Source organism: Nicotiana sylvestris, chromosome 3, assembly GCF_000393655.2.
Source record: "Nicotiana sylvestris chromosome 3, ASM39365v2, whole genome shotgun sequence".
Taxonomy (NCBI): Eukaryota; Viridiplantae; Streptophyta; class Magnoliopsida; order Solanales; family Solanaceae; genus Nicotiana; species Nicotiana sylvestris.
The window spans coordinates 171,865,076-171,875,784 of record NC_091059.1 but is presented as its reverse complement, the minus strand read 5'-3'; the positions used below and the strand labels follow the sequence as shown (position 1 = coordinate 171,875,784).

The 10,709-nt window shown below is 35.7% G+C and overlaps 1 protein-coding gene across 1 annotated transcript; it reads left to right on the top strand.

Moving 5' to 3' along the window:
• The first annotated feature begins 385 nt into the window (after nucleotides 1–385).
• LOC104244369 (high-affinity nitrate transporter-activating protein 2.1-like) lies at nucleotides 386–1,983 on the top strand. The gene is made up of 2 exons (XM_009799781.2): nucleotides 386–617; nucleotides 1,180–1,983. The coding sequence occupies exons 1-2, from the start codon at nucleotides 485–487 to the stop codon at nucleotides 1,662–1,664; spliced, it is 618 nt and encodes a 205-aa protein (XP_009798083.1). The 5' UTR covers nucleotides 386–484; the 3' UTR covers nucleotides 1,665–1,983.
• Nucleotides 1,984–10,709: the final 8,726 nt, after the last annotated feature.

The window sequence follows — 10,709 nt, the reverse complement described above, 5'->3', positions numbered from 1 at the left end:
AACCTGGTTGACTAAATTAAAGTTGAACATTCCTTGAATCTTCCCACAATCATCATCACAGTGAGATATTCTAGCCCTAAGGAATAGTACGGCCAAGGTGTGGAATTTAACCATTATCTTCGTATTTAGAAATTGAAACACATTACTAATCCATTAAAGATTAGACCACGAACTTGTTGTCTTGCTCACATGTAGTGCTAATGTACCATCTAATTAACGAACACCAAAAAAAAGAATAAAAATAAAAATAAAAATAGTTTATCACTGCAATCAAGAACTTTGGTGAATTAAGTAGTTGGGTGGTGTTGACTAGTCTTTGCTCTCCTTTAGAACTCGAGTGGTTTGATAAATATCAAATCACGTTTGTTTTGTCACCTATAAATTAGTGGGTTCACATATAGTAATAGTAGTATCTTTTAATTTAATTTCACCTCCACTCAATCTCTCCTCCTCATACTTTGGAAGTGCAAAACAAAACAATATCATGGCAACTTTTTCTGGCTTTTTTGTTGCCTCAACGGTTGTTCTTTTTTGCTTTGCACTCACTGCTTATAGTGCTCTTTTCTCCTCCCTTCACCAAACTCTCATACTCAATTCTTCACCTTCACAAGGACAAGGTAAGTTTTTTGTCTTTTATCTGAACAATCTCTTTACTTTTTCATCCTTTTTCCACGTCTTGGTAATAGATCTGATCCAAAAAAAAAAATATGGCTTCATTGAAATATCATTTGCCAAGTTGACTCCGCTATCCACCCCTAATTAATGAATTTAATTATATACTCCGATCCACATGTACGTCCCCCTTTCCGCAGAATATGAAAATGATTAATGAATTTAATTTCATGTTCCCTCCGCTTCACTTTAATTAATTTTTTAGTTGTTTTCACATGTATCTTTTACCTTTAATTAACAATAAAATAGATCATATTAACCTTAATTTGTTTATTGGAAATATAATACATACACAACTTTTTATCCCAGGGGCAACTTTGAAAAAAAGAACTTAATTCCTTCTTGATATATGAAAAAATCAAATATTGCGGATCATAAAGAAAAGACCAAAAAATCAATTAAAGTGGACCGGAGGGAATATTTGAGTATATTACTTTAGTTTGAAGGGCTAAATTAATGGGTGTTAAAATTGATTGTATATATATATATATATGTATGTATGTACAGTGCTGCAAGCCGGGGAAGGACAAGTGACAATAACATGGTCATTGAACAAGAGCAACCCAGCTGGAACAGACTCAAACTACAAAACAGTGAAGGTGAAATTATGTTATGCCCCAATCAGCCAAGTGGACAGAGGATGGAGGAAATCCGACGACAACCTCGAAAAAGACAAGTCTTGCAAATATAACATTGTCACAATGCCATACAATTCCTTAAACAACAATTTCACTTGGACTGTAAACAAGGATGTTCCCACTGCTACCTATTTCATAAGGGCATATGTTTATGACTCTGCTGGTGAAGAGGTTGCCTATGGCCAAACCACTGATTCCCACAAGAAAACCAACTTGTTCCAAATTTTGGCAATCACTGGCCGCCATGTTACTCTTGACATCTGTGCCGCCTGCTTCTCCACTTTCTCCATTATCTCCCTTTTCGGGTTCTTCTTTATTGAGAAGAGAAAGGGCAAAAGTGTCCACAAAAAATGATCACCCTATATTTATTTACTGTTCCGTTATCGTATTCTATAGCTGTGTAAAATAAGTACTACTATAGTTACTGCTTTCATTAATTGAGGCAGCTAAATGTGACGATGAGAATCTAGAAAAGTATGCATTGGTAGGTTTGGTTGTGTAACGTAACATTTGGGGGTTAGCTATATGAAAACGATAGGCTTGGAAAAAAGTTTGAGGCAATGACATTCAGTTGATAGTAACTATGTGTTCACACCACAGTGACACGTATGTAACACTCCTTAAATTTATAAATGTTTCGAGACACGTTAATTATAGAATTAAATTATTATTATTTTTTCTTGCCTACAGTGAAAATATATATATATATATATATATATATATATACACACACTTAAATAATTGGATATACAATTAGGAAAATATTAATAATTTTAATATTGTTATATATATATACACACACACTTAAATAATTGGATATACAATTAGGAAAATATTAATAATTTTAATATTGTTAATTATTAAAAATGGATATCACTAAATACTAGTTAAGTTAAAATAAATAAAAAATAAAAAAAGAGGGAAAAAGGACCCTAAGCCCATAGAATGGGCTATTGGGAAACAAAAGCATTAAACCTTAGGAAAATAATAGAATCTTGGTTCTGTCATTCACGTAAAAAAGGGCAAAAGGCAAAAGCGTCTTCCGTTCACTCATGAAACAGAGAGCCAGGCAACAGAAAATTTAGGGTACTTTACAAATCAGTAATTCTCGAACACAGGTATATAAAATTCCCTATTGTCAATTACCTTAAAGTAGTAATATGTAAGAATTGAATAGTTAATTCCCTTCTTTCTCTATATCAACAATAAATTCCATGTTTAGGTGTGAAACTCTAAAATTAATTAAAATGCACTGGTTGTTGTAGAATCGATTGTTTGACTGGTGTCAATTAGACCGGGGCCTACGTATTGGCTCGAGAAGTTTCGAGGTGAGTTGATATAACCCTTTACTAAAGTGGTTTAACTCACAAAAGCACACATACAAGGTGTTTGATAAATTGCATAAAAGAGTTAATCTATACTTAATTAGAGTAGTAAGTACTTATTAGCTTAGAATTATTTTCTAGCTAAAGTTTAGATGATTTTTTTGATATATGTGCATAAATTTTAGATTTTTGTGTTATTCTTATATGCCATTTTCATGTTGAAAATTCATGAAGGATCAAAAATCTCTATAAATACTTTTGAATGTTTATTTCATTCTTATGTCATGCCTTATATTTAAGGATACTAGTATGAGTATGTATAAAAGATTTAGACTTGAAAAGTCACAAGAAGAAGTTTTAGAAAGAAATTTTTTTTGGGAGTATCCTTTATTCTGAGAAGGGGTCATCGTCGAGGCCTAGGGTCCTGACCAAGGCGTTGACTTCCTGAAACTACTTGTACCAAAGTAGGGAGCACATGAGCCGATGGTCTCGTTGCTGAGAATTTACTTAGCCACGCTAAGGTATGATACATGAGCGCTGAGAACCATGAAGCGAGTGGTACCTCGTGGATTGGGCCTATTCGATCAGGTTGGGATCGAACCCGTGCCGATCATACGGTGACTGAGAAGGAATTAAGTCGGGATAGCTGGAACTCCCAAAGTATAATGTGACGTATTTTTTTATAAGAAAGAAAAAGAAAAGAATTTCTTTTAGAATATTCATAAACTGCTATTATGCAATTATATTAGAATTGTTCTTATAAGCTTTATGTTTTACATGCATTTAGAATCTTTGCTCGTAATGTATATGTTATTAAAGATTCGTCCCCTGTCGTTGAGACTCACCGAGTACAATGGATGGTACTGACGTTCTCTTTTGGGAACCTATGTTGGTCTGCGGTACAACGTAGGAACCGATTTTGCAGGCGAGCATGCTACGAGTTAAGACTTCCTTCTCTTCCAATGCTATTGGTGAGCTCCGCTTTTGTTGGTGGAGTATTCCTTAGAGCCATTTTTATTTAGCTATTTCTTTGTTTATTCAGAGAACTGGTCATGTCTTGAGCAGTGCGTCAGTTTATCAGTAGAGGCTTCATAGACATAGTCGGTGGAATAAGATTCAGATGTTTTCGATAATAATTTAGCAATATTTTATTGGCTACTATGAATAAAGTTTTGAAGTTGACTTATTTTAGATATATAAATTATTTTAAAGTATTTAGTTACAGTAGTGCCATGTGACATATAAAGTTTGAAGTATAATAGATTTGATAAGCGTAGATGCTTCGCTCGATCATGTTTAGTGATTAGGCGCCGATCCTAGCTTGTTCAGAAAAATGGGTCCTGACAAACTTGGTATCAGAGCCAGGTTTATGGAGTCCTAGGGGTCTATGAAGTCGTGTTAGTAGAATCTTGTTTATGGGTATGAAGCGCGTCATACTTATAAACAGAAGGCTACAAGCATTTAGGAAAAGTTTCATTTTTCTCATACTTTAGATCGTGTAGTAGATCCTACCACTAAGAAATTATCTAATGTATTCGTTTCTCCAAAACTCGCAGAAGTGGCTCGTACTCGTAACTCTGACACAGACACTCAGGATGCTGCTCAAGAAACTTTTGCTACTATTGTGGCTCAAGGCAAAACTAAAAAGGCTCCAACTCAGAAAAGGAAGGGTAAATCCATAAAGGGTGTTCAAGTACCCCGGGTTGAACATGAAGAAGGGGTGGAGTATGATGATCCAGTACCTCAAGATCCAGTTCCGCCCCCAACAGCAGCTCCGACTCAAACAACTATATCTCCAGGGGGGTTAAGTGTTTAATGCAGTCAACCGCGCTATGGAGATGTTTAAAGCCTTCATGGCCAACCAGAACGACAGAAGAGATGAGATTTCACCTCAATCAAATAGACAGAACAATTTGAAGTCCTCAAGAGTGAATGAATTTTTGACGTTGAGTCCTCTAGTGTTCCATGGTTCTATAGTTAATGAAGATCCAATGTTGTGGTTGGAGGGTATGAAGAAAGCCCTCCGAGAGATGAAAGCATTTGATGATGAAGCTGTGGAGCTGGCTGCTTACCAGCTTAAAGATGTGGTCGGCGCTTGGTTTGAGATGTGGGAAAAGGAAAGAGATGAAGATGATGGTCCGCCTACGTGGGAAGAATTTGAAAAGGACTTCATGGTTAACTTTATCTTGGAAGAGGATAGGGAAGCTAAGGCTACATAGTTCGAACAGCTCAAGCAAGGAAATAAAAGTGTGCAAGAATACTAGATGGAATTCATAAGGTTGGCTAAGCATGCTCCTCACATGGTTCAGACAAAAAAAGCAAAGATTCGCAGGTTTGTTGGCGATTTGACTTACCACATTAAGGATACGACATCAGCTGCAGCGGTAGGAGTGACAACTTTCTCCTCTGTTGTGGGATTTGCCAAGCACTTAGAAAAAGATAGATAATAAAGGAGAGAAGAAAAAGAGCATAACAAGAAAACCCAGACAGCGGGCGGGTTTAATGGTACATCCAGCAGAGGTGGAAGGGATTCCTCTAATAAGGAGCCATTAGCACCAGCTCAGTCCAGTCATCAGTCAGGTGGTGTGGCCTTCCTTCAGACGTACTCAGAGTTATGGAAATCAGTCTCGCCAGAATCAGAATTTTAGGACATCATCCTCACATAGCCAGAGTCATGCTGAGCAACATTCACACCAACAAGGTCTTTGTAGAACATGTAAGCGGCAACATTCAGATCAGTGCAAGCTCGGGTTGCATGGTTGCTATCATTGTGGAGACATTGGTCATATAATGGCCAACTGCCCAAAGTTGCGACGTAATTTCAGTGGTGGATCAACTCGTCCTTCTAGTTCCTCAACTACTGCAGTTGCACCACCTCAGGCTCATGGTTCTCATAATCAGACCGGGTATGGAGCAGGTAGAGGTGCAGATCGAGTTATTCAGGGAGGGGGACAACCCCGTTTGTTTGCTACACTTGATTGTCAGAGTGCAGAGGCATCTGCAAAAGTTATTATAGGTATACTTCTAGTCTTCTCACATAATGCTTATGCCATAATGGATACAGGTTCAACATTTTCATATGTGACTCCATACTTTGCAATTAACCTCGGGCTAGAACCAGAACAACTTAGTGAGCCATACCTAGTATCTACTCCAGTTGGCGAGTCAGTGAAAGTCACAAGAGTCTATAAACGTTTTATAGTTTTAGTCCAAGGTCGCAACACCAAGGACGATCTCATAGAATTAGAAATGGTGGATTTTGATGTGATCATGGGTATGGATTGGTTGTCTTCCTGCTATGCCATGTTAGATTGTCATGCCAAGATAGTCAGGTTCCAATTTCCAAATGAAGAAGTCTTAGAGTGGAAGGGTAGTTCAACTTCACTTGTAGGTAAGTTTATTTCTGACTTTAAGGCACAACGAATGATCGGTAAGGGGTATCTCGCCTATTTGGCTCACATCATTAATCTAGAATCAGAACCACTAGCTCTTCAGTCAGTGCCAGGTGTTAGATAATTTCTAAAAGTTTTCCCAGATAACCTTCCCAGACTTCCTCCTGAAAGAATCATAGACTTTGGCATTGATCTCATGCCAGACACTCAGACCATATCTATACCTCATTATAAGATGGCTCCAATAGAACTTAATGAGTTGATAGAACAGTTGAAAGACCTTCTTAACAAGGACTTCATCTGGTCGAGTGTTTCACCATGGGGTGCCCCGGTTTTGTTTGTCAAGAAGAAAGATGGCTCTCTCAGAATGTGCGTCGACTATCGGCAGTTGAATAAAGTTACCATTAAGAACAAGTACCCACTGCCAAGAATTGATGATAACTTCAGGGTGAAAAGTACTTTTCAAAAATAGAATTGAGGTTGGGGTACCATCAGTTGAGAATCAGAGAAGAGATATATCTAAAACAGCCTTTAGAACTCGCCACGAGCACTATGAATTTCTAGTGATGTCCTTCGGGTTGACAAATGCTCCAACTGCATTCATGGACCTCATGAACAGAGTTTTCAAGCCATTCCTTGATACCTTTATTATCATGTTTATAGACGATATTTTGGTATACTCTAAGAGCAAGAGCAAGGAAGATCATGCAAAACACCTCAGAATAGCCTTGCAGACCTTGAAGGAGAATAAGTTTTATGCCAAATTTTCAAAATGTGAGTTCTGGTTGCAGTCAGTGGCATTCTTAGGCCACGTGGTATCTAGTGAAGGCATAAAATAAACCCTAAAAAGACAGAAGCAGTCAAGAACTGGCGTAGGCCGACAATGCCAACCGAAATCAAGAGTTTCTTGGGGTTAGCTGGCTACTATAGAAGGTTTGTAGAGGGGATTTCCTCACTTGCAGCTCCATTAACTAAGTTGACTCATAAAGCAGTTAAGTTCCAGTGGTCAGACGCTTGTGAGCAGAGTTTTCAAGAGTTAAAGAAGAGGTTAACCACCGCACCTGTTGTCACACCTCCTTTTTACCCGCACCGCAAGGGCGCAGAGGGAGTTTTTCCAATTAAAGGACAATCGAAATGGGATTTATTTATTTAGTTCAGAGTCGCCACTTGGGAGATTTATGGTGTCCCAAGTCACCGATTTAATCCCGAATCGAGGAAAAGAATGACTCTGTTAACAATCCGCGAACCAGAAATCCGGATAAGGAATTCTGTTAACCTAGGAGAAGGTGTTAGGCATTCCCAAGTTCCGTGGTTCTAGCACGATCGCTCCACTGTCATATTTGGCTTAAATATCTGGTTTTTATACTATTATGAACTTATGTGCAAATTTTTCTTTTATCCGCTTTTATCCGCTTTTATTATTATTATTATTATTATTATTATTATTATTATTATTATTATTATTATTATTATTATTATTATTATTTTTAAGAATGTGAACATCGTTTAAAACATGTCTTTGGATTGCGTCACATGAAATGCACCCGCAATCCGGAACACATTTTATTCAATATTTTGGGATTTGGATTTGGGTCGCATGAAATGCACACCCGAGTTTAAGAAGGTAAGATTATTAGAATGCGTGCCTAAAACGACTAGCGCGTGGTTATTTTTGGAAAAAGCCGTGAATTTCGCTAAGCGGCCGATCCCGAGTTCTAAGTAATTAATACATACATTTGTGAGGGCCCCGCAATCTACACGTTTTATTAGGTGAGGCTCATCTCATTTATATTTTTAAATGGACAATCCTAAAATGACTACATTTTTCTATTAAAATTAGTCTCTAAAATAAATAAAGAAAATCCTAATTAATTAGGAGCTTTCAAAAAATTAAGAAAACGTAACATACTAATTGCTAGATTAAGGCAAATATTAATGGAAAGGAATTTTACTAAAAAAAAAATTCGAAATTATAAATAAAATAAGAAATTCGACAACTAATAGTCAAAAGAAATCAAATATAGCTAGATTGAAGCTCGCATTGTTATATAAAAAAAACTATTGGAATTAATTATTCACAACCATTTGAAACTAGATTTAACCATAATTACTAAAGCTTATTAGAAAGTTTATTAAACTTAAACATTATCTAGTCTTGTTTGGCCTTAACTAAATTTAGCTACCCATTCATGATTAACCTACTGTTGACCATATTAAAACCTTCATAGCTAGTGAACTTAATCAGTTTTGCCAAGCCGATTCACTAAAGACCAACTTATGTTATTTTCCTCTTATTCCAATTATTAAACAGTTTGACAGTAATGAGCATGCTTAAATATATACTACCTAATAATCAAGTTAAAGCAAAGTATTATTTAATACATCACTACAAGATGCCTAGTTATGCAAAGCGACAGAAATTTGCAGAATAATAATACATGAAATAGCCTAAATACAATTAGTAAAAGAAACAAAGAAAAAGCTAAATTAAAACTTCAAAGTTCCATTCTTCATATGTATTCATGCTTTCACATTTCAACTTACAATATGCCAAAGTTACAGTTGTGTACCTGGTATTGTCAATATAAGAAGAAGAAGGTCAGCAAAGTAGTATGTAACACAGCAACATACAGCAGCAGAAAGCCCAACACAGTAACTTCAACACCTCAATCCAGAAATCCCAGCAACACGGAGAAAACTAGTAAAAATGGAGAAGAAAAATAGTCCGGAAATCTCTCTGTGTTTTTTTCTTTCTAGCTTTGAACTCTCTATGGTGTTCTTCGGCTCTTAATATTTCAGAAAATTTGATTCTATCTTTTTTACTCTCTCCACAATGAATTCTGTCCCTGTATATCCAGTGTATCCAGAGTGTATATTGAGTGTATACCTCTCTCTCCGCCCTCTCTTTTTTCTTCTCTCTATCTTTTTTTTCCTCTTATTTTTGAACCCCCCTCATCCTAAATTTTGTCTTCTATTTATAGCAAAATTTTCGAAATTTTCAGATTTGTTTTTTTATTATTTTATTATTTTTTAATTAAAAGAAATCCCACTTACAAATTGCTTTTATTTTTTTAGAAAAAGAAATCCCACCTTTATTTACTTTTATTTTTAAAATTCCAACTTTAATTACTTTTATCTTATTTAAAATCCCACTTTTTATTTTTTTAAAAGAGAATCTCACTTTATTTAACTTTGCTTTAAAAAAACAAACCACATTTTTTTCTTTTTCTTTTAAAAATGCTACTTTCAATTACTTTAAATTTTTTAAATTTTCAGATACCTTTATATTTATTTTTTAATTCCAACCTTCTTTTACTTTTTAATTTTTTTAAAATTTCCACAAAACTTTTTATTTTTTTAAATTTTCTACATTCTTTTACTTTTTTTAAAAGAGAATTCCACCTATTTTTACTTTTATATTTTTTTTACTCAATACTTCCCTTTTTCATATTTTTTAAATCATTCCCGAAATTATTATGTTTTTTTAAAAATAAATAAATAAATAAATATTTTCGGATTTTTTTAATATAAAAATAAACAAAAAAAAATATTAATAGTGATAATTCACCTTTTAATTTTTTTGGTATTTTTATCCTATAATAAAAAATGTAATAAAGCTAAAATAATAGTAGGTTAAAACCCCCTAAAATATTTACATAAAAGAAGTGATAAAAAATTAAATGTTGTCAAAAATTAGGTGTTCACAGCTGCCCCTCTTTGCTCGAAAACACGAAGAGCTTTCGGGCAAAGATAAAGTGAACAATGCGACTAATTTTTGATCATATCGTTATTCAAAAGAGGAAGAAAATAAAAAAGGTAAGGCACAACCGAGTCCTGGTTTTGGACAACCTACATATCCCTGGTTATAAGGGAATCAGGTCGCGTGTAGTTCAAAAAGTTTTGGTAGCTGGGACTACCATGGGATTGCGATGTTACTGTTACTGCTGTTGCGTGCTGTTACCACTACTTTTCGATCTCCTTATTACACCATTGCTAGAAAGAAAACAAGAAGTTATACTAAGCTATGATCTATGAATTACAAAGATTTATTCTCGAGCTTGGTCATGTGATTGTTGCTGCCTTGTTGCTTTGTGTTTCCTCTGGTATTTCTTTACTTCTAGCTCGACTTGTGGTCTTCCTTCTGATTTCTGCTGGGGATTTTTGTTGTAACCCTCTGCTTTACTGACTTCAAACTTCAATGTATTCCCCTGTTCTGTAAGTGGGCTCCTGACTCCACCTTGACTTTTGAAAGATGACACAACCTCCATTCTCCAGGCGGGCTCCTGACTTCTTCAACAATCTTAGAATTTAACGCCCTCCATTCTCCAGGCGGGCTCCTGACTTTCATCAGCAACTTTGATAATAAAATGCATTTGGCAATGATTTATGAAAATATATATTTTGGCAATGTTTATACAAGCAGGACCACTCGGGTCGAAATAAATTAAATATCCTATTCGAGGGCGGATGAACCCAAAATATCCTATTCGAGGGCGGATGAACCCAAAATATCCTATTCGAGGGCGGATGAACCCAAAATATCCTATTCGAGGGCGGATGAACCCAAAAATATCCTATTCGAGGGCGGATGAACCCAAAATATCCTATTCGAGGGCGGATGAACCCAAAAATATCCTATTCGAGGGCGGATGAACCCAAAATATCCTATTCGAGGGCGGATG